The sequence below is a fragment of the Petromyzon marinus genome, chromosome 8 (assembly GCF_048934315.1).
Source record: "Petromyzon marinus isolate PM22_M1 ecotype Great Lakes invasive population chromosome 8, UKy_Petmar_22M1.pri1.0, whole genome shotgun sequence".
Taxonomy (NCBI): Eukaryota; Metazoa; Chordata; class Hyperoartia; order Petromyzontiformes; family Petromyzontidae; genus Petromyzon; species Petromyzon marinus.
The window spans coordinates 5175781-5200190 of record NC_133674.1 but is presented as its reverse complement, the minus strand read 5'-3'; the positions used below and the strand labels follow the sequence as shown (position 1 = coordinate 5200190).

General features: G+C 49.5%; 1 protein-coding gene across 23 annotated transcripts in view; it reads left to right on the top strand.

Annotated features, from left to right (window-relative positions):
• The window catches only part of LOC116940156 (uncharacterized), a 232355-nt gene extending 208067 nt beyond the window's left edge, over positions 1 to 24288 (top strand). For 15 of the 23 annotated variants that reach the window (XM_076065545.1, XM_076065536.1, XM_076065539.1 and 12 more), the window contains 9 exons: positions 1217 to 10111; positions 11397 to 11474; positions 12055 to 12186; positions 12853 to 12984; positions 13315 to 13521; positions 13939 to 14020; positions 15428 to 15569; positions 17931 to 18071; positions 19081 to 19634. In XM_076065545.1, the coding sequence (XP_075921660.1) occupies positions 1217 to 10111; positions 11397 to 11474; positions 12055 to 12186; positions 12853 to 12984; positions 13315 to 13521; positions 13939 to 14020; positions 15428 to 15569; positions 17931 to 18071; positions 19081 to 19449 (10178 nt within the window). In that variant the 3' untranslated portion in view covers positions 19450 to 19634. Of the gene's footprint in view, positions 1 to 1216; positions 10112 to 11396; positions 11475 to 12054; positions 12187 to 12852; positions 12985 to 13314; positions 13522 to 13938; positions 14021 to 15427; positions 15570 to 17930; positions 18072 to 19080; positions 19661 to 20760; positions 20816 to 22107 lie in introns of those variants that run through there. The other 8 variants (XM_076065541.1, XM_076065544.1, XM_076065547.1 and 5 more) reach the window with 8 other exon arrangements.
• Positions 24289 to 24410: the final 122 nt, after the last annotated feature.

Genomic DNA, 24410 nt, shown 5'->3' with positions numbered 1-24410 from the left:
TATCTCATCAGTCACACATGTAACTCACCCTGCCATTTAATCACAACACGATTTTGCATCTTGTGTCTCTTCACCTACCATTGTTTACTGTCGCAGTGGTAGAGAAGCTTTAAAAAAAAACATCTTCTTACTGAAGCATCAAACTCATTACCGTAATACTTCAACCATGTGGCGTGATGTTGTGCGACGACGGTGTTGTGGTGTCAGCCGTGGAACCTTATGGAGTGAGCTTGTAGTTAATCAGGATATGAGTACACCTGCTCACAAACGCTCAGTGCTGACAACGAGACTGAGGAGTTGAGACTGAACGAGGCTGAGCTCAAGAATCGTCGTTCCTGATTGGCTGCATGCTCACTGCAGCCATCTCTCTGTTTTACTGTTCAGAAACTAAACACAGTACAAAGTTATTTTACTACATATACCTAGGTCATATTGCAATTTTTGACAGTATTGTTGGTTGACCGTGTTAAAATACTGCAATCATCGATATGTATTGTATTGTTTTGCGATCTTCTAAGATGTCGGTTAAGGACAATGTTAAATATCATTGTGCAGTTGCGTGTAGAGCAAATCGTTGGTCCTTTTACACGCATATTGTTTCAGATAAGAACTCTGAGACGCAATTTGAGCTCCACCGTGTACGGTGAAATGAGGCAGCCTAAGATTGTATTAAGCTCTGCAATCAGACGAAGTCAGTTGAAACAGCATGGAGCATTTAAATTTTGATTTAAAGCTTTCGTGACTGCAGTAATTCATATTTTTAGCTCTTTCGGTAAAGTCACGTTGAAGGGAAACAATAAAATAATAAAAAATATTTTTTATAATTTTTATTGTTTTATATATTTTTTATTATTTTATTGTTTCCCTTCAACGTGACTTTACCGAAAGAGCTAAGAAAATAGCATGGAGCATGTTGATAAAATCTGTGTGGTGAGCTATTCATAATTCAGTGGAAGTAAACTGAAAACTCCATTGCTACAACTGACCTCACCAGTCTGCAAAACCAAGCAAGTATTGCCTATTTCACCATAAAAAGTGGAGTTCTCATTGGATCCCATCACCCTTACCGTTTACGTATTTTTGACAATGTATAGGAGTTCTTCTTGTCTGACCAGCCTTTCTCTTCTCTTGTCACACTTTGTTTTTTTTTCTACATATTTTATTTCGTATCATTTTATTTACTTATGATTTTTTTAAAAAACCTCCATTATTTAAGGCGGCTCGGATGGTCTGAGGCCCAAGTCGTACGTGGGGAGTCCATACGTCGCCAGCCCATTGCGCGTAAAATCAGCCGTGGTGTTCCCCGCCACCTCCACCAGCCAGGAACTGCTGAGGGACGTTGGTGAGATGAGGCGCGACCTCATGAGGGTCACGTCCATCCTCAAGAGTGACGGCGGCATTGCCGGCATGGGCAAGGAGGTGGTAAGGTCGCCAAAGCTCGACGTCAGGGTCAGGATGGCTGCGGGTGGCAGGCCGGAGGAGAACGTCAGCGGAGAGCCGTTGGAGATCATGGAGAAGGTCAGAGAGGATCTGGAGAAAGTGAGCGAGATATTGAAAAAGGACAACTACGGGGACGTGAGAGTGGTGCAGAGGTCGCATCAGGAAGAGGGGCGGCTCGCGCGCTTTATCAACAGAGAGAGCGGAATTATAATCAGTGATGAAGAAGTGGAAGACGCGAGCAAAAGATACTCCGCATCCGTTCGCTACTATGATCAGAAGTCTGCAATGTTTGATGTTACTGCTGCAAGTCACAAGGGCTCCATCAAAGACACGACTAAAACTGTTTCTTTTTCATGTGAAGACATTAAGAGCGACATGAATAAGCGGGTGGGCTTCTACCAAGACTCGTCCAACGAGAGCCACACAAGTGTTGCAGGGCAAAAAGAATTCCTCGTGAAGGAAAAAGGATCCATTTCATCCGAAGACAAGAAACTAGGCAGCAGACTTCCAGGTTCCATTAAAGTCCTTAATGAGTCTCCACCATGGTCACCACTGAAAAGGGTGAGAAATGACGGCGATCTTGAAAAGCCTTACAACTCCTATCAAACGGTACGCAGAAGGGATGTCCTTAGCAGAGACAGGCCTGAGAGGCTGGATCTGGCCTTTGAGAAAAGGCAGATGAGCAGACCAGATGAACATCCACATGGCGCTCAAAGTAAAAATGTGACGTCCTCAAGTCAAGCTAAATATGGCCTGCCAGTGGGCAGTGCAGATTCTGTCAAGTATGGAGCTTCCAAAGGCACGTGGCAGCCTGACTCCGTTCTGTCACCCCCTTCATCGGACCTGCCACTGACATCTCCGGTGGTCGAGGAGAAGCCCATCGGGCCCATTCGCGACAAGGTGCGTGCGCTGCAGATGAGAGTGGACGCCGAAGCAGAAGAGAAGAAGCGAGGGCTGTATAAGGATCCGCACAAAAAAGACGAAGTGGCCACCAGATACATGTTGGGAAGAACGACTTCTCAAGGTCAGAGCAGCAGCACGACTTCGCCTACAGCTCCTGAAATTATAGAGGAGACCGTGTCTGTGAAGGACCTCATGAAAGTGTTCCAGTCTGGCAGAGATCCCTCGAAGGAGCACGCTGGTCTGTTTGAACACAAATCCTCCTTCTCTGGTGACAGCGCAAGAGGGACGGAGTGGAGACCTGGAACTCCCGAACGGAAACCATTAACTCCAGAGTCGCCAATGAGGATGCCGTTCAAAAGCTGGAAACCCCCCTCTGACAGCCCAAAGAGAATGAGCGAGATTGCTGGCGACATGGCAAGCCCAACAAGGGCAGCCCGGAGCCACTTTAAAATGCTGGAGAGTCCAACTCTTCAACGGAAGATTAAAGGGCCAGAAGACGAGACGAAAGTTTACAAGCGAATCATAATGCTAGACGATGAGGACTGTGGCGAAAAACAATTCATGGCGGCAAAATTTGAGAATCTACCGCACTCCCCAGAAAGCCCACCTTCACCTGCTCCCCGCAGGAGATCACCTGTGTCTCCAGATAGCCAAAGATCGCCGGTCAACAGACTGTGTATTGGCTTGAGGAAGCTGGAGGGCCCAAATTCACCAGACGAGCACACCACAGAAAGCCATAAGTCCCCTTTAGGCTATAGGTCTCCACTGGGTCATAGGTCACCAGAAGGTATAAAAACACCCATAAGTCTACGATCTCCCACAGGACAAAGAACACCAGAGAAACAGAGGTCCCCTTTAGGTAGCCGATATCAGGGCATTCTCAAGTCTCCAGAATGTCATAGGTCACCAGAAATTCTCAAATCATCCCGAGGTCAGCACACTCCAATGGGGTGCAGGTCTCCAGACAGTTACAGGTCAAGCGAAAGCCACCGGTCACCTGAAAACCCAGGCTATCGAGAAGAAGAAGGAGAGTTGACAGCCGACGAGTCTCTCCCGTCATACCTGGACTCATCGCACCTGGACACCCCTCTATCTCAGGAGGAAGACAGTCGCCCAGGCTCTGCCCAGCTGATGACCGACGAGTCATACCGCTCGCTGCGGTACCTCACTCAGCAGTCGGTTGAGTACGTGGAGGATGAATTCACAGAAATTCGCGGGGAGGGTTACCAGTTTGCTGAGAAAATGCTGCTGTCGGAGTGCACCGATCAGACCCATTCGGACAGCGAAGAGACCTTCTTGGATTGCTTCGCTACAGGGACGGTGAGAAGGGGGTCGAAGGATGTTCAGAAGGAAACGAAGGAGCCTGGCAAGCAGATGGATAAAGTCCCCAGACAATGTGTCTCTCCTGCTCAGAGCGACGCCAAAGGGAAGACGTATCACGACAGCGACCCGGCACCTGGAAGCAACCATCTGAGGGGATTCTCGTTAGAGAGGAAGGGGTCTCCGGACAGAGAATCGTCTCGTTACAGAGAAGACCGAGTGGACAAAACCGTCAAGGAGGCAGCCGAGAAGCTCACCGAGGTGTCGCAGTATTTTCGTGACAAAGCCGAAAAGTTGAACGATGAACTCCAGTCGCCCGAGAGAAAAAGAAGAAGCCCCGTGAGGCAGGACTCCGGCTTGACGGGGTCTGAACCTGGCAGTCCCATCAAGCAGGTCTACAATGTGACCAGGCAGGAGCCTGGCAGCCCAGTTCGTCAGATGTCCAGCCTGGCTAAAGCCGAGCCAGGCAGCCCAGTGCGGCAAGTGTACAACGTGTCTAAGCAGGAGCCGGTGAGTCCAGTCCGGCAGGTCTCCAGTCTTGCGAAGCCAGAACCAGGGAGCCCGTCGAGACAAGCATCTCCCTTAGCAAAGCACGAGGTCGGCGCCAGCGCCAGACCGGGTCCTTCACAAGTGCAAGGGTCCTCATCCACGAGTCCCGGCAAACAAACGGGGGGACCACCGCCGAGTGCCGATCACGACAGCACCGTGAAGCCCAGGGTCTTCCCGAGGTCTTCCATCCCCGTCCGGGAAGGACACGGATCAGCCTCTTATAAAGACTACAGGACGAAGCGGATCACAGAGGCGAGGGAAGCGGTTTTTTTGGATGAAGAGCATGACGACGGGCAATCGGCAAGGGGCTCCAGCATAAAGCTAGTGGAAAAAAAAACGATCGATGTCCAGAAAAGTCCAAGAGTAGCTAGAGTCATCCAGGAGGAGAAGGTAGACAATGATCAATTCAGGCAGTTCCGATCACCTCCATCCCAAAGGTTAGAATCTCACCCTGAGAAAGTGGGCATCGGCTCTTTACATGGAAAATTGCCGTCGCCAGCGATCGGCGATGGACTAAGAGAGGCCCAGTGCAGCAGGGAGACGGACAAGGATCACGCAACGGCTCCTGACACTCACTGCTCGGTGCATTTTGAAGGCGAGTCATCGAGTTCCAGAGCAGGATGTGCGACAGAAGAGCACGCAAATCAAAATGCGAGGGCCCACAAAAGTGTTTCGAGGAGTCCCAAGCATGAAGATAAAAGTGAAACAAGCCACGTCAAATCCGAGAGCTCTGGTAATGGAAGAAAGCATGAAGTTCAGCGATCGGGAAAATATTCTACCTCCTCTACAACAGAAAGAGCGCAGAAATCACCCGAGAAAAGGACGTCGCCGTCGACATCCAGGCGGTATTACTCGAGAAGCGAGCACAAAACCCAAGTGGCTTCTTCTAGTGCGTACAAGAGAACTAAAGAAAATGCTGATATTGACAAGAGCCAGTGGGATGGACAAAACCGACGCTCCACCACTGACAGCGAACGTGACATGGAAGATGACTCCATGATCTCCGAGAAGGAGCGCTCCACCGTGGAGGAAAAGGAAGACATTTCTCCGTCGGCATGCACCGACGATGCGGGGAAGGGGAACGAGGGCGACAACGGCGTCGCCAGCCCCGAGCAGTCGACGGTGGAGCCGGGCGCCGCCGGGCCCGTTCGGCTGGAACGGTCGACGAGCGAGAATGCCGAATCGGCCGCCTGCCACAGAGCCGTGAGCGACACGGAGAGAGAGAAAGAGGTGGAATTCATTAAGCCAATCAGTGATGACAAACACGGCATGAACCTGGGAAAGAAGTCACCATCCCAGGTCGGTCTGGCCAATTTCACCTTGCAGGAGCAGCACGGCACTGAGGTGCGCAGCAGAGAGCAGGTTGGCGTGAGCCACACGCCGAGCGGGGGGGACTCGAACCCAGGTTCGCCGCCAGGGGCCGTGTTATCAAAAGTGTTGAACCCCGAGGAACAGAAAATTGTGCAGTGCAGCTCTTCATCTTCTGACTTTGAGAAGCTGGCCGTGAAGGCGGCAGTCACATTATTGTCTGCCGTGGAAGGCTCCGAGCAGTCGGGCGATGAAGCAATGGCTATGGTGAAGTCTCTGTGCAGTGAGGAGAAGATGATGGAGCACCTTGCGCTGACCGAAGAGCAAGTAAAATCGCTCGCGCAGGAATCTTCCACGTGCCAGACCTTTGACCCTGCCGGTGTTCCTCTCACGGAGAAGGAGAAGATGCAGCAACTGTTGGTGAGTGAGAGCAAGGCGTTGATGGAGGCGGAGCACAAGTTCACGACAGACGTGCAATGCTTCTCAACGACGGTCGACACCCTGACCTATAGTTCAACGGAGAAAAAGGTCACAGCCATTGTGACGTCAAAGGATTTTGTAGGACCTTGTGCTCAGCAGTCACAGGGCAATGTGATTAAAACTGCCACCACATCTGAGACCGGTCCCAAGAAGACTCGGTGTGAAGCCTCGAGTAAACAGTGTGAACCACAGTCTCCTAACCAAGACGTGGACAACGAGCCTCGGATGCATAAAGTTGAGCCCGAGAGTTCTGTTAAATGTGGCTCTTCACGAACGCAGCAAAACGACTTTGCAAAGAGACACGAAGCATTTGAGTGTAAAACTAATCGCGGTGAGCTGACAGCTGAGCAACGCAAAGCAAACTCTACTCACGAGCCTCCAACCTACGCTTCGGTTTTCCCAACGAAATCTGGAGAGCCCAGCAGCGCGGTGTCCACACCGGATCCTCATCAAAAAGAGAGAACGTTTGAGTTTCCTCCACCTCCTCCCATCACCATGCTGGACGAGGAGCAAATGCCGCCTATGATGGAGCTGGCAGGCGAGGAAGGAATGACGTCTTCATCCTCGGCATGTGACTCGGAGGTCACGCTGCTGATGTGCCATAGGGAGGCGCGGAAGTCGAGGCACGCCGAGCCCAATATCAAAGTGCAGCCTCCGTCGCCCGTGCAGTTTAGCGCAGAGGATCTGAATCACCCGGCCTCTGCTGAGCCAAATCAGTCACCCATCTCCCTCAAGAAGTACACGTTTAAGCTGTTTAACGACGACGAACAGAAAGAGCGAGCCAAGAGGAAGGACGAAGGTGAGAAGACAGCAACCCGCAAAGCCCCCGGCGTCGATTCAAAGCAAGTGGCGTCAGACGCTCCGGGAGACCGGGATGCGCCACAGGACACTCAGCCGACCGAGCGCTCGTTCACCACCACAGCGGAGTTCTCGCATGACACCGACGCCACCGAGGTGGACTCCCTCGACGGGTACGAGCTGCCCAGCGAAGAGGACGAAAATACCGTCGCAGAGGCGAGCAACAACAATAGGCTGCTTGACTGGGCGGCTGAGGTCCGCGACGCGACCATGGGCAAAACCGACTGGTTTCCCGTGGACGGGTCGGGCTTTTCCTTACACGACCGTGAGCCACCGCAGGGACGCAAACCTGCAAGCGCTCACGCAAAAACGGAGGAATCAGGTGAGAAGCAGTCGGACAGCACCTCAGAGAACTTTACACTAGAAGGCCGTCACCCAGATCGGACCCCGTTTGGTAATGTTTATCCTTTTCCCTCCAACTTAGCGGGCAAGGCGGTGAAGTTTGACCCGTGGACTACAATTCGCGACGAGGAGGAAGGCCGCGGCGAGCACGGCCGCGCCGCGGAGCCGAAGCCGTTCCGGCTCGCGCTGCACAACGAGAGCGTGCAGAAGTCTCCGGCCAACTCCCCCGACGACCTCACCCCGACGGCCCGCACCCCGACCGACCCCGAGAGCACCCCAACGAGCGAGCGCAACATGTTTCCCTTCCCGTTCCGAGAGGGGAAGATGTTCGAGATGACTCGCAGCGGCGCCATCGACGTGGGCAAGAGGGAGGAGAATGACGTGGCCAAGGACGCGAGGCCGCAGTGCCTGCCCATTGGTGAGGGAGGCGCCCAGCCGGGGAGCGTGGCGGTGGGGGCCGCGCCTCTGCAGGCGGCCGCTGACACGCCGGCCTCCTCCCCGCAGGGCGCCGAGGAATCCACGGACCCCTTCAAGTCGTCGCTGTGGACGGAGCAAGAGCTGAAGTCTCTCCGTGGGGCCACGCAGGACCCATTTGCGACGCTATGGGACTCTCTCGAGGAAAAGATAGTCTCGTCCATGACCACGAAATCCGAGTCCAAGTCGCGGATTCCCATAAAGATGGGAGTCTCCGCCTCGGCCAAGGTCATCAAGAAGGACGCGCTGAGTGCAGAAGCGCCCGACGATAAAAATCCAGACTCGTCCACAAGTTCTGCCGAGTCAGCGAATGCATTGGGGACGGAGTTGTGCACGTCGGCAAAGCCAGAGCCATTAGACGCACATGCGGTGACCAACGTCAACAGTAAACTAACGAACCTTGAGACCAATGAATTTTCCGATAAACATAATTTAGACAAAGCTGTAGCAGACACCAGAAGCAGCAGCAGTAAAACATTTGACCAGAGAGCTGAGAGCAGTGGTTGCCCCTTAGCCTCTGGGAAACTTGGAGAGGGGGAATTCGCACCCAAACCACTACCTAGGGAGAAACACTCTGCACAAGAAAGGCAACAGCAAGTCACAGTGGCCGCTGCGCAGGCACAGCGCCCAGCAGCTCAGGATCGCCTGATTCCCAAACCAGGTGACAATCCAGCTGCACAGTACCCCTCAGAGCCGTCGGAGCGGGCCAAAGTTCAGGCTTTTCCACACGCTGAGCAAACTGCCCCAAGTCAGACTTCGCTGGTGGGTGAGCAGGGCAACAAAAAGCCAGCACTTTCTCCCATTAAGCACTCGCCCCACATAGTGGCGTCGGCCAGCAAGCAGGCTACGAGGGTGGCCTCGCAGCACAGGCCAAGCGCGCTGCCAGAGAATGCTCACATAGCCAAGTACACCGCTGTGACGGCCAAATTGAGCCACTCGTCCCCCAAGCACGACACGAAGCATTCCCCCACCCATTCGCCCAACAAGGGCCCAATGCACACTGTTCACACACTCAAGCAGTCCGCGGCACACACTGCCCACGCGTCACCGGTGCATCCCTCGTCAGAGGCCATGCACCCTCCCCTGCCCTCAAAGCAGCCGCCTGTGGACTCCGGTCATCCGGTGCATTCACATTCCGCCTCAGGTGAGCAGGCCGTTCAGGACGACTCGCACACGTATCGCTCCTGCTCGCCTTCTGAACAGTCCCTGACTCAAATTCCCCTACACGACGATTTAACGTCGAGCCAAACCTCCAGCGCTTCAGAGCAGATTCCCCCAGCAAAATCTGCGCACACGGAGAAGCACGGCACTTCGCACGGGGCCAGTGCCGCCACGACGCACTCCACGTCGAGCACCAAGCAGATCCCGAGGGCCCCTGACCCACATGCCGACGTGAACCGAAAGCCACCTTCCACGCATCCCTCTCCCCCGCATGGCGCGCTTGCCCAGAAGCACCCTCCCGCGCATGCCGACCACTCCGCAAAGCATGTCCCCTCCGCGAGCACGCACGACGCAAAGCAGGTCCCTGTACCGGCGGAGCGCACGTCCAAGTTGCACGGCAGGCCCGGCGAGAGTCCAACGAAGCAGCACGCTCCTTCGCTGGAGCACGTGGGTGCCAAGCGGGCGCCTTCGCCGACCCACAGGCACGCCACCAAGGCGAGCGTCTCCCCGAGACATCACGAGCAGGCACAGGTCAGCCCCTCCAAAAGGCACACTGGGCAAATGTCGAGGCAGACCGCTGAGCAGTCGCAAGCTGACAAGTCGAAATCTAAACTGCCCATCAAGTCAAAATATTCGAGATCCGAGGCGTCAGGGGTAAGCACCGAGACGAGCGTGTCGAGGGTCGCAGAGGTTAGGATTAGGGGCGCGGAGGTCAGGACAAAGGTTACGGCAAGTAAGGAGAAATCTATAGTGCGAACAAAGTCAGAGTCGGAGCAGCAGATTAAATCCAGGATACCCGTTCGCCACAGGAGTTCGGATTCCGATTCAGATGGAAAATTCCAATCGGAAAGGGCTCAGCTGAAAAAAGGGAGACCATCGACTGCAAAACCAAAAACTTTCCAATCCAAGCTGCCGGTGAAAGCAAAGCCTGAGCAGACGCAGCCGGTCACGGCTTCCCCCGTCGTGGACGAAGCGGCAACCTGCAGCCCTGCCCTTCCAGAGGCTTTCCGGCACTCCATCGAGTACTTCGAGGGCGTCAGCAGGGAGGCGTCGCGGCTCGCCGATCGGCTATCCCTGCAGGAGGGCCGGGGCGACGACGCGGCAGCGGCGTCCACGGAGGACGACGACAGCAACGTGTATGATGTGTCGACCGAGTCGCCCAACCCGCCCTCGGACGAGCGCTCGCCCAGCAACAGCAGCAGCAGCTTCAGAAGTCGACCCATCGAGAGCAGCCCGGGCTCATCGTCCGACGCGACTCCAGCCAAGAACGGAACTAGTTTGTAGCCATTTTACTTCTGGTGCCAGACTGACGTCCGCGATCAGTCCTGCGCGCCGCACACGCCATCTCCATTCGTCTGGTGCTCCATTGTCTCCATTGTCTCCCATTGTCCGTGACGTGTTCGCATGCATGCTTGTGCGCGCCTGGGTTGCCCCCGCGTGGATGTGCGTCGGTGACGTCGGCCTGCCGAACGCCGGTGCGTCTATGTGGCCATGAGTGCCCAATGTCATTCTCGTTTGCGGTGCACTTTTGCCCACGACAAGAAATGTCACGATTGTGAACACGTCCTGTAAAAAAAGGTGCTGAGGAGTGCTGTCAAAATACAGTTTTGCAAATTGAGAGCAAGCAAATTCTTGTTTATAAGTGTACAGCGTTCCATGATGGAGCTATTTAGTGTGCAGGCAGTGCAACTGCACCGGGGCCCAGGGGCCAGAGGAGCCCCAGGATATAAAGAGGGCAGAGAAATTGGACTGGGGCAGAGGGTGCCGTTTCATTCCTGGCACCAGGACCCGTGCCAACCATGTTACACCACTGACAGCTATTGGTTGTTGCAATTAAAACTTGTTTGAAACGAAATATATGCATTTCTAAAATTGCTTTCGCTGTATTTTGACCGTTTACAACTGAAAAGAGTTTGCTCTGATGCTGTACAATATAAACCGACTTGTTCACTTTGTCAACTGACTGCACGTTAGAAAAACAAAGCCCGTGTCATTTCCATGTTCTGTTTTTCAAACGGTGTTGTGTACGACCACTTCAGAACGTTTGTTTTCATGAAACATGTGCACCGGGTCTCTGCTGCATCTGCCCGTCAATTGGCGGAGATGCTGCTGTGTGTCATTCACGTACGGCACGGTGCCGCAGTAACTCACCCCGGCCTCGGCAGCGAGATGCCTCCGTGGGTAACAGGCAGCAGCAGCAGACGAAATTCTGCCACTCTGTGCGCACCATGCATGCGATGTAGTGCATGCCATCCGCTGCAACTTCCACGTGCAATGTCCTTGATCCCATGCAATCTTCTGTGAAATGTGTCCACGTTGTTTCCTCTCGTTTATCGGCTTCCCAATATGCATGCACCCAACTCCCCCATCCATTCATCCTCCATAATTGACATGTACAAATGCTACGCTGCATCTTTTCCCCCGTGACTGTAATTGGGTGATCTCATGAAAGCATTGTTGTAAATATACTACTGCATCCCACAATAGGCACATTTTCCTCAAGAGGATTGTGTTTTGTTAAATTGCTGATGAACATGGTTTGTGATTATTATTTTTTTCAGCTGCTGGTCACAGCCCGAGTGAGAGGACCAGCTTGCGGTTGTCAGAAATCGCAGGACATTTGGGCATTAGCTGGCCTGGTAAGATGTGCATGCATCCGACCGTGCGTTATTATAGGGCTGGCAATAAAAACAGATAATACGTAGCACAGTTTAATAGATGCTAATAGTTTTAAGCATAGCCTTGGCTGTATTTGTGTGAAATGTAAGATTTGCGGCCCATTAGAATTTCAATCAGCCATTCATAAATAATTATCTTAAATGTGGGCTGGGGAACCTTTTGCTTACTGAAGGCTGTATCAGACTTTCAAATACCTTTGGCCGGCACCCACTGATGAACACAGGCATCCGGTCACTTCTGTCATTGCATGAGGCCCTTGCAGTGACAAAAGTGACTCGGCACAGTTGAATTAAGACACAGCATTTTTTTCCAGATGTAAAACATTCCCCTCTCGAACCTGATTAGTGCGGCTAAGATATTTGCAGCGATGGTTAAATATCACTTGGATGCCATTTTTAAGTGGTCAGCCTCATTTGGCCGTGGTCCATACGCATTTAGACAGTCGTCAAGAAAGATTTCACGTGACGCAATTTTAACTGTCGTGTATTTAATAAATGTTTTACCCAAGCCTGTGGACGATTCTGCCATGCGGCTGCGCAGAGCTGGCCCGTGAGCTGAGTTTCCACGAGGACCAAATCAACCGGATACGGATGGAGAACCCCATCTCGGTGGCCGAGCAGGGCCACGAGCTCCTCCGCCAGTGGACGGCGCACGACGGCCCGGCCGCCACCGGTGCGTCCCTCCTTGCCCAGCATTTGCTCGCTAGCTCACGTCGCCAAGCGTCGTCACACGAAACGGCGCCCGCGTTGTCCCCCTGCCTCCTCGGTTTTGCACCGTCACGCTCATTCTCATCTAACGTCTGATGCGGCCTTCCTGCCTTGTTAACAGTTTTTCATACACGTGTATGTCCAACTGATACTGTCCCGCACCTCCGAGTCGGTAAGAACATTTGTTATTGGCTACTGTTATGAGTGCAGTCCATCACGAATGCACATTGATCACACGTTGAAGTAGACTCTCTGAAAGAACACCATTTTGAGTCTGTTGCAGAACTGGCTCAGACTCAGGGATGGATCCCGAGCGTGAGCCGGTAGCGTGTTTCAGGTCTTTAGGCCAGAGACCCCGAAACTGCGCTAGCCATATCACGCGCGAGGTTTACATGCTGCGGGCACAGCAGCAGGTCGCCGCGAGCCGGTACGCACTGATCGGGGAGAATAGGACGGAGCAGATCGATGGAGATTCGTGAAGACGAGTAGGCATAATTTATACACAATCCCGTATTTAATAGGTAGCCAGCGCAGCTCATCACGGATCATATTTCTGTTTCCTAACTATCAGAGAAGTCAGACTCCGCCTGTGATGGAAGGGTTAGCTTGACGTTGCCTTCTTCCTCTGCAGTGGAGAAGCTGAAGGTGGCCCTCGCGCGGATCCACCGGCTCGACATTGTGAGCCTCGTGGAGAGAGGGGCCGGACGGGGGGCACGCTCCTACAGCGAGATCGAGGGGACGATCGCATTGGATGAGTCTGACGGTGAGCGCACGCGAGCGAGCAACCCAACACCGTGATGCGCAACGAGGTCTGAATTAGCGTCCCCGGCGCAGTCCAAGGTACGGGGATTAGGGGTCTGCGTTCCATTGCACGGATTCAGCAGGCGAGGCGTTTGGCAGCTCCGCGTTTCATTTTCCAACAGTGCCCGCTTTTGTCGTTGTTTCCATTGCGCTTGAGTTCGCAGTTTCGTTTTCACCCTATTTTTTTTGTTGTTGTTGTGGATGTGAAGGATTTTTTTGTTCATTTTACCATTTAATTCACCGTTCATGTTTGCTTTGCGTTTGTTCATCGTTTTTCACGAACGCCTTCAAGGAGTCTCCCCCCCGCCCGATGAGTTGCCTTCCCCCTTGTTCCCGGGGTCGACCGCCCGACCCAAACTGAGCTGGGGGCCAGACACGACCGTAGAGGTCAACGGGACACCTCCACTGTCGCCGGCGGCTCCGGGGACGGCCGACGAGGCCGGGCGTAACTTGGCGCCCATGGTCGCGTCGGAGGATGACCTTTCCCTCGGAGATTCAGGTTTTATATTTTACTTTTGTTATTTTACTTTTCCTTACATTTTGTTTTCTTTCCTGTATACTTATCTGTTTAATGCCAACCATGCAACATTTATCCCACCGTGAAAGTATGCGCAGCAACAGCACCATATGCTCATGTACTTTTGACGTGTGTTGTTTGAACCATCATCATTGTGCGTTCGTGAGGCAGCAGCGTTGGGTGTTCCACGCAATGCCCTCCGATGGATGTGACACGGGTTCAAAATCCCGGCTGTGTACGAGGGATCCACCTCTCCACGATGCCCGCCCTTCCTCCCCAAGCATGCCCTGTCGGCCTTAATAGGCGCTCGCCAACAGCACTGTGTACCAACAGACTACAAAGCCAATCTTGAGATCTGTGCGCGTTTGTAACTGTAAGGGTGTGTGTGTGTGTTATCAGGGTTGGACAGTCCTGCCGTGAGTGTGAGGACAGGAGCGATGCAAGCAGTCAGCCGGGATGGCATCAACATGGATGGCACAAGGTGCTCGCCGCCACTAATGCGTCGCACGGCAACGAGGGCGGCAGGGTAGCGCAGTGATTACACTTCCCGCCTCGCAGGAGGAACGAACCTGGGTTCCATTCCTGACTCGGGCCACCTTTTTGTTTGGAATTTGATGTTCTCTCCCTGTTCTGCATGGGTTTTCTCTAGATTATATGCGGTTTCTTCCTGGAGTCAAAATGAAATCAACGTGTAATGTAAATGGTATTGGCCAAATATTCCAATGCTGAAAAATAACCTGCAAATTACTCAATCGGGATGACGCATGACATCGCCCCTGACTGCAAACATTTTTGGGGATTGTAAGCACTCTAAAGAATCTGGTTAATTTTAACTTAACATTACTAAAATATTACAATATGATATAATTTACTACTATAATGAGACAAGAATGTCTGTGTGTTCCGTGCGTGACGTCAATCCACGTCGACCAGCCCCCCTCATTAATAATCATGAGCATGTGCCGTCACGCCACATCGAACAGCGCCCCTCATTAATAATCATGTGCGGGTGACGTCACTCCACATGGAGCACCCGCCCCTTTCATTAATAATCATGAGCATGTGCCGTCACGCCACATCGAACAGCGCCCCTCATTAATAATCATTATAAGGTGACGTCCTCCAAATGGGGGAGCGAGGCGCCTCCTCCCCCCTCCTCAGCATCAACTTATAACCCTCACTACTACAAAGGCAGAACCCTCACGTCACGGTCACGCGATCTCCGTAACGCTGTTGAGACATAGAAGTAAAAACGACGTCATGATGAACAAGGGATTATAACTTTAAAGTGAAATAGGTTTGTGTCACCGCGGCCTTACAAATTGCACATGCATTGATGCAATAAATATCACGTCGCGGTCTGCTTTTCGCTTGCAAGTTTCAGATTTACTGCAATACACCCGTCCCTGGACGGGCAAAAGGCTAGTTTGTAGAGAGCATCTCAGTCTGACGCATTGCAATTATGGTGTAGACCAGCGTTTTTCACTAATTTTCAGAGGGGGGCACTTTCGCTGATAAGACATCATCAGAGTGAGGGCTGCTACACATTTGAAACCATTGGGATTTTGACAGGATGATGATAATGGGGTGTTTTCACTATATGTGTATTGGCGGAGGGCCGCACCTCAGCGGCTGCACTAAAGGGGCCGCCAGTGACCCACGGGCATTGCATTGAAGAACACTTGTGTAGAGACACGAGAGAGAGGGATGCAAGTCCGTTATAGCCAGAGGAAACATGGGATGTCTTGAGCCTGGACTTGAGCAGGGACAGGGAGTCAACAGCACGTATTGCCTGGGTGCTTACGGTGAAGTAGAGCTTACACTCTCCCCGCTGGCAGTTTGTAATTAACTCTGAGATGCTTCCTTGCCACTTCGCATGACCGTGCAGTGTGCGGAGGAGAGACGAGGCTGAGCAGCTGGTGGTGGGACAGACCAAGCCATTGGGATCTCACAAACATCTCGAGACGGACGGGCCGGGCAGAGGGCTTCACGCCATGGACGGAAAACCCGGGGCTCCCAGCAGCAGAGAGGTATCGTTTGACTTGACCTCTCACCCACGTTGAATTCAGTAAGAAGGGCAGCAATGGGAGGCAGGGTGGTGACATTTGTGCCTCGTGGCAAGAAGGACCCGGGTTTGAATCACGACTTTGAGCACCTTTCTTTTTGGAGTTGTGTATGTTCTCCCCCTGTTCTGCATGGGTTTCCTGTGGGTACTCCAGTTTCCTCCCAAAGCAACAAATATTATACACCGTAACTGGTATTAGCTAAACTGCCCAATGCTGAGCATTACCTACAAATTACCCAATTGGCATTACATGTAACTGTCACCTACGACTGCGAAACACTTGGCAGGACCCTCCTGAAAAAAAGTCTGGAGACTCAGCGAGGCCTTCCTTGGTAAAAAAAAAAGGCAATCGTAATAATAGCAAAGACAGTGCGTGGTGTGTGTCCGGTGGCGCACGTGCCATCGTCACAGCTTCACAATGTGGAGGAGGAGGTCCCAGGTCCCGTGAAGGTGCAGTCTCACCTCAGTTCGCCACGCTCGCTAGCGGCATTGCCAGGCCGAGATTATAACTCACTTGCTGCACTTTGTATCATAAGCCCTGCCGGCCATTTGGTATCTGACTTGTCGCACCGCAGGTGGCGGGATGTTAACTACCTCGCCTGGTATACAGGAGGTCATGGGTTCGATCCTGACCCTGACGCCTGTTGTATATTTGTAGTTTGCACGTCTCTCTCCCCGTGGTAACGTGGATTTTTCTCCGGATCCTCCGTTATTTACTTCCGACATTTAGAAACACGCGTATAGAGTATTTGGCTGCTATGAATTTCCACTTGATGAGCCGCTTCGCTGAGCTATCATTTGTGGCCAAGTTGCTTCTAAAAAAAGCTACGTAGCTCAGTGGTAAAATAAAAAAATAGTTTCAAATCTTTTTCGTTTTGACTTCCCCTTTTTTTTTCTTCTTCTCAACAGTCAGATGCAGCAGAACCCAACGCAGATTTTACAGTTTGCCCGGCACACACACAGGGACAACGGATTGCGTGTAAATTGTATGGAAAGCTATGGTTAATTGCACAGGTGTGCAATAAACTACTCCTTGGATACTGTCGGGAAAGGAATCATATTTCCATTTGTGGGCTTTGAATTCAACTTCTCCGTGGCTAATAGTGCGTCATAGTATGTCCTGGTCTCTTGCCTATTTCCTGCATTGGCGAAACGTATTGCTGTTAAGGGGCATTGCTGGCCGAAACCTAAGGAGGAATGTAACATGTTAGCATTAGTATTGACATAAAATAGAGCTGCAAGTGGGAATTTAATAATAACACTGAACCGTTTTTTATGGATATGGTTTTGGCAGTCTCATTATGGAGTCCACTTGACACTTTAGTATGTCTCCGTGAAATGAAATTTTGCATTGGAATCGCAATAAATCTAGCTTAACTTGATGCGTAACAAATTTTGTTCATATGCTTGGGCTCAATGGCAATATTGTATTGTGTCTTGTAAGGGAAGATATGCCGTTGTCTCCAGAGTTTAGAAGGCATGAATAGTGGTCTCTTTTCAGCAGGTTATGTTCTATTGGTAAAATGTATTAGTTGTACTGCTGATCACAAACGTATACTACATTTTAATCTTTCTTATTTTTAACGTATATTTCAGGGTCTTTGCTCAGCATTGGGAATGTACGACCTCGGATCATGTTGATAATTTATGTTTTATCTTATATTATTATTGAGTGAAGTAAAATGAAAATATTTTTGGGTTGTGACACCAGCGTCTTTACAGGGGCAGGATGGACGTACAGCACCACCAATGCCACCGTTGCCTTCACCTTTTCTCGAGACTCCCCTCGTTGGCAGTCCCTCTCTCGTAAATCGCTGCCTATGGAATGAAACGGATAACGTGACATTGATTAAGCTGCCTGCGATGCAGTGAGAACGGCTAAAAATAAAAAAAAGCTGCGATGCTTAAGGGGTATTTTTTTGTAAAGCCTCCCCACCTGCCTGCAAGTGATGATCCTCATGCGGCGGTCATTGGCCATCCCCCCCCCCCGAGAAGGAGGGGGCGGGGGGTGCAGCGTGCCCGAACGTGGCTGCGGTCTGGCGGTCATTTTTAGCCCAGGGGACGCCGAGTCCCGAGCGGCTCTGGGTGGGCAGCAGCAGCAGCAGCAGCAGCAGGAGGAGGCGACGGTTGCTCTTCTCTGTCTCTCGCTGCCGGCGCGACACTCCGCCGTGGGTTGGCGCGGAGAGGGACGATGCTTTGGGCGCTCGTCGCGCTCCTCCCGAGGCAGCTGCTTTCCTTGCCGCTCGTGGCCGCGGCGGCGGCGTGTGTGACGCTGCTCTGCTTTGTCCTCTCGCCCTCCACCTCGGGGGTGCGCTCGCGCGCGCAGAGAGGCCGCGGCGGCGCGGTGCCCGCGCGCGCGCCCGACGCCCCCCCCTCTCAATCCGCACCCCAGTCCGCTTCCGGCTCTGGCTCGGAGGAGGAGCAGACGGTCACCACCAGGGTGATCCGCCGACGTGTAATTGTTCAGGTATCCTGCGGCGCAGGTAGCATTAGTATATGTGTTTGTGTGTGTGTGTGTATATATATACTGTGCGTCTGCATAGATGTGCAACCCGCATCAGTGTCGATTATTTTTTAGTTGTTTTAAAGGCTTGTTCCAAGAACATTTTTGACCTCTCTTTTGCTTGCTTAGGGGTGGACAAGTCCTCTGATTTTAAGAACGCCTTGCAGTGCTGTGCAATTTGTTTAGATTTGTGTCCCTTGGATTGAGATTTGTTTTCTTCAGCATTTTACTTTAAATTTTAAAGAATGTTTTGAGAAGACATTGTATACAGTATACCGTAGTTACTTTCTTAAGTCCTTAGACCACAAGAGCAACAAATAGTTGTGGCATCCACATTTTGGGCTTATTTTAAATGCAAATTTGTATGTACTAACTTATAAAATAAACAATGGTACTTTGCACCTGTAATAGGTATACTGCATATATCGTTTGTAACCTGTGTAAGACAGTGCAATGTCTATTTACCAAGCCACTCAGCAGTATGGTCTTATGACCTTGCCAAGTATTCTTCATCGCTTTAGTTTAGACTTTCTTGAGAAAAAACATAAAAGCTGAAACGTCACCTTTATCATGACCAGGCACAGACGCCTGCAGAATTATGTGGGCCTGTTTAATTGTACGTCTAAAGTATTTTCATTATATAATCATTAGTACGGTATATGTCCTATCTTTACATTCCATAAAACATAGACATTGCACCATGACCCCTTGCATGATTCGCTCTGAACTTTGAGTTCCCTGTCTCCATTACTTTACTCGTTCATTTTCATCCACGCATTTGAAGGTGGTGCATGAGCTTGGATTAAATACGAATTGAGGGATACTTGTAGGATTTTTGTAAAAAAAAAATTGCTTGCCGTATTACGTCATTCACAGTGTTCCCAATGCGGGTAACATTGGCAAGCAAAATGCGACCTCTTTGTTGTGGGTGAGACCTGTTCAAACCCGCAAGTCCTGTCTTACATGGCCGCAGGGCGACAAGCCGCTGGATCTCCTTGCTGGGCCTATGTGTGTGGAAGAGTTTACCGACGAACAGGGAAACCTCGTCACTCGAAAAGTAACATCCTTTCCATTCGTTGCATTTATCATGTCGGCGTTCCACTGTTTCATAATTCATACATACATAACATTTTCACCGTGTTTTGATGTTTACTTGGATTCGTCACCAGAGTTACAATGTGATGCTCTATCCGTGTTGATTAGCGCTCGTTCAAGTTGGTATTGTCTTTCAGTGTACCCTTGTGTAGCTTGGAAATGTAATTATTACCGGTTTTATGATTTTGCAGTTGAGCTTTATAACAAAAACACTGTCGTGTGCATTACGGTAGCTTCATTAACATAAACAATCTCCGAGATTGAAATTTGCATAACGCTTGCTCTAAATCACAACGTGGCCTCGCTGCGGTGGCCAGGTGACGCGCAAACTGATTCGCCGCGTCACTGCCCCCGACGGCTCAGCGAGCGAAGAGGTCATCACGCAGGCCACGGACCCTGACGCTTACGCCAGGATGCAGGCCGGAAGCCTGAACCCAGGGCTTGAAGGACCCCTTACGGTATAAAACACCCTCCCTTGTTGAAGCCTTCATTCTGTATCTAGCTCTGCAGGAACAGATTTTTTTCACCTTTTTTTTTTTAAGCAGTTTACGTTTTTTTGCTCAAGTGATTTTTGGGTGTGGATTTTTGCTTTTGTGTTCGTTTCTTGTTTCTGGGGTCATGTTTTCACCGCGCTGATGCAGCAGCCTGTTGTATTATTTTGTGTGGTTTAGACATTTGTTCAATGAGTTGGATGTGACGGTGCACAGCTTTAATACAGAACTTTGGATTATTTTATGTTTTCCATAATATTTTTTGGGTTAGATCGCGTAAATATAATTGTGTCGTTAAAACACCACCTGACACAGCCAATTTGTAAGGTTTTCCACGTAAACAGAACTTGCCAATTCGTTACTAGTACAGCACACCGGAGTGTTGGAAAGCAAATTGTAAATGTTGTGGATTTGTTCTCCAACACACGGGTGTGCTGTACTATGAACAAATTGGCATCTTCTGTTTACGTGACAAACCTTACTATTTGATTGTGTTGGGTGGTGGCGGGTTTAACGACACATTTATATTTACGCCATCTAACCCCAAAAAAAACTACATTATGGATGATATTGGTTGCGAAAGCCTGCGTGTTAAACTTTTATGTTTTGTTAAAATATTTTACCCAGGATAATCCCTTATGATGGGTGTCCAGGATACTTGGACAGGGGCAGGGTTGATGGATCACACGGCATCGTGTGTGTGATCCCTTCCTGAGGGGCAGTGGAACTCAACCAGGACTCGGTGAAGCAAGTATCGTGCTGATGTATCATGGCAATATTTTGGAGTTTTAATGCCTTTCCCTGGGTTCTCTAGTTTCCTTACACGTAATTTTCAGTTGAGTGCATGAAAAATATTGTCATAGGATTTAGAACAATGTTCCAAGCAGACAATCTTGGAAAAAAGACTGGTAGGTGAAGGAAATTAATGTAGAAAATGTGTTAAATGTGGAAAAACATTTATCGTGAGCCAGCTTTGTCCCATTCCTCCTGCTCAGTGTTGTCCCCCGTGATTAACAGCTCTGTTCTATTCTATGTCTTGTCCCCCTCGCAATTCCACCCTCCTGCAGAGCCGTGCCGATGATCGCATTGTCACAAAGGTCGTCACCAAAACGATCATTCAGGGTGAGAGGACAGAGGTGCATTCTGGGGGGGTGTGAGAAAGATAGTAAATGCTGCCAAGGTCAAAAAAAAGTGTTCACAAGGTAACGCTCTGTGGGCCTTTGCAGCTGGATCATAAAGATGCGGCAATAGCATAGGCTTTGCAAAGCTTTTAAATCAGTGGCGTAGTGTGGTTAACATGGGCCCTGGTGCAATGATCAATTGGGGCCCTCTGTCCAATGCCCCCCCCCCTCTTCATAACCCGGTGCCCTGGACCCCCACTGGCCCAGCGAGCCTGGCTGCATTTGTACTGCCTGCAAATTGGAGCGTGCAAGCAGCTTACGCCACTGTTTGTAGAGTTCACGTTGGATTGGTGGAACAGGTAAGCAGCGTTGTCTGGGCCGCGAGCCCATCCGATGCTGGAACGCCGTACTCCCCTGCCTGTCACAATTATTCAACGTCGACTTTGGTATGCAAACAGGTTTGCAATGCCTAGGTTTGCAATGCCTACTTTGGCTTCGATCAAAATATGTGCTCACTCCGTGCTCTTTTCAACAGCCCAGTGAGCCCATTCAACAAGGGGCGTGAACTCTAAAAAAATATCTCAGAAAATGCTTACTGGGTAGTCTGGGGGTTGAGCTGACATCTTTTAGTTAAATTACTCTCTCTCTACATATGAATATAGTGTGTGACCAAAACCACCAGAAATTTTCACGATCTCGTCAGATCTTGAATGCTAAGCAGGTTTTGTGCCTGGATTAGTGCTTGGTTACCGTGACCCTCGTGCCTTGCAGGTGTTGTCGGCTAAGTGGCTATGTTATGGTCAGCAGATGGCAGTCAACCTAAATCCACTGTTGTACTTCTATGCTCTCACATCCATTCTACTGGCCATCACCAACCCCCACTGACTAGAATGGTGAAGTATGGTCAAATAACCACAACGGTCCCGTACGATGGCTCATCGGATTCCTCCTCCAGTCTTAATAAAGATTCTGATTCGAGATTGAAAAGGGCTGTACGTATCCACGTGTGAAACATTGTATAAACATGCATGCGTTGGCTGTACAGATATTGTATGTGCGATTATGTTTATTGTCAGAAGGCGCTGACCAATCTACAATAAGTTTGCTCCCCTCCTATAATAAAGGATACAGTATAACAAAATAATTATTAATCTAATTTTATATTGCATATATAATCGCAACGGATGTATTTGCATTTCTCACAGTGATTCTGTAAAAAAAAATAGACTTTAGAATCGTATATAAATAAAATTCTGCTGTTGTTTCTCCTTGCCCCCCTCGATATCGTAACAGAGTAACGGTGCAAAAGAGCAGCACTGACTGCCCAAGTGGAGCTACCACGGAGCGAGGAAGGGCCACAGCTTGGAGAGGGATTCTGGGAAGCGTGCCACACGAGACTGGAAGGCGACTTCGTGCAGTAAAAAAAACAAATCAAACGTGTAGAGGGGAGAGATGATTGTGATCCTTGGTGAGTGCAGATTGTGAGTGGCTTGGGGAGGCCTTGAGCAATGCTGCGTTGGGTGTGACCCGTACTGGATTAGAGTTACCATTTAATGCACTGCATGATGCAACAAACAAACAAACAAAAATGCTTTATTTTAAATTTCCATGTTTAATTTTCAGCCAAAGACACTCTTGTTGAAACATTTTTATTTTTTGTGAATCACTTTCCTGTAAAAAAAAAGTTCAATAAAAAAAGGGGAAAAAAATTGTCAAACACAAGTTTTGAAGGTCGTAAAATCCATTAATTGTAATCCACCGCCACATTGGTATGTTATAAGGTGATTTTGAAAAAAAAAAAAATTATAACTTATACTACTACTAAAACTTGTTATGCTTTATTAGAGCACAGTAATTTAGCTGGGCTAAATGATGTCTGGTATTGTATTGCGTATTCGAGAGGCGTTGCAGATTACTGGCCTGGGATCGGGCAGACAAATCACACAATCCTGTATATAAGACTGCCATGTTATTGCTTGTAACAATTATGTTGATGCAGCCTTGGCATGGAGGTCATTACTTCCTTCAGCTTATTATGTCCCCCACCCCTCTTAACTTAAATGGCCATCATTGACACACAATGTAAACACAAACATGTACATAGGAGTTGCCATTGAATGTACTGTAGTGATGCCATGCACCGTAACACTCATTCTGTATAAAATCTCACGAACAAAAAAGGTTTGTTTTAAAATACCGAAAAACAAGTTTAACAAAACAATTATGAAACAAGTATGCATATTCAGCACTTATTTGCAAAACTCAGACCTTGTATATGAATAATGCAATTGCTGCCATCACAAAATCAGCTGTAAACAATGCTTGTATTTGAGTTTTCATCGTTCAAATCGCCATTATACACACGATTAGCGCTAAAGCACATATTTAAAGGGACGAAATTACGTTTGAGAAAATTGCCAATTATCATGCCTGCTGCATGCACTTCTACATTAAAAAGATGTATGTACGATGACTCACTTATACTGTATAACTAAATTGCGTAGTTACTTGTGCGTTCTGTGGACTTATTTTCGGTGGCTGGGATTTCTCTAATACAAAAGCATTCATCTCTTTGATTTTAATGAGAAGGGAAAAAAAACCCTGCGTTTTGGGGTCAATGCGAGAGACAGAAAGTGGACATTTTGATGGCAGTAAGCCAGCCCCACTTACTCCCAGGACACACAGAAGTTTGCATGGGTTACCTGTTCCATCCTGAGTAATGCTTCATTCTAACCAACGTCAACTCAAATAGGACTTGTTATTTTATTTTACACGTGTACTTTACATCAGTGCAGCTGTTGGTTTAGCCGCCTGTCAACATGTTGGCATTGACAAGGTAATAATCTCGAAGAAAATAATTTTCCAAACTTGGCCATCTTCGGATGGAATCTCAAAACATCGGTAAGGGCTGTTCATTCCAAGCAACTTATGGTTTTAATGTGCAGGCAAAATGACAAAAATCAAGAGTACATTACGGCTCAAGTGGAAGTTAATAGTTTGTGTGTAAAGTACAATATATATTTTTCCTATAACTTCAGAAAGTGGAGCAAGTACTGTACTTTTTTTTGTCCAGAAAAATATTGGAAAGTGCCTAAAAAACCAAAATTCCCAAAATTTAACCGTAGGGTTTTTTTTAGAGCTTAGTTTTTACGACTAATAACCGCACTTCCCACCGTCCCTTGAGCTGTGGTCACTGTCTGTGAATCAAAAACACGCCTGCTCACCACCTTCCACCCCCCCCACACTATAGCGCGCGTCTGTTTGTAAAAAAAATTAAACTAAAAAACATTACCACTTGCGGGCATTTCAATTTAGGTAAAGGGTCATTTCTGTTTGCTTATTTCACTTTGCTTTGTTAAAAATCCTGCTTTAGTGGGCTACATTGAAATGCGTAATTTATGACGAGATAATTGTAGTGATAATGGAACATAGATCACTGACTTGTTACTCACAATAAAGTATTTGTGTCTTAAACATGTCTTCATCTGGTCCCATTAAATACAATCGTGTATATTTTTCTGCAATACGTATGCCGACTTTGCAGTGTAAATAACGAACCATGTAATTCATGCATTTGTATACACGTGCAAAGGCAA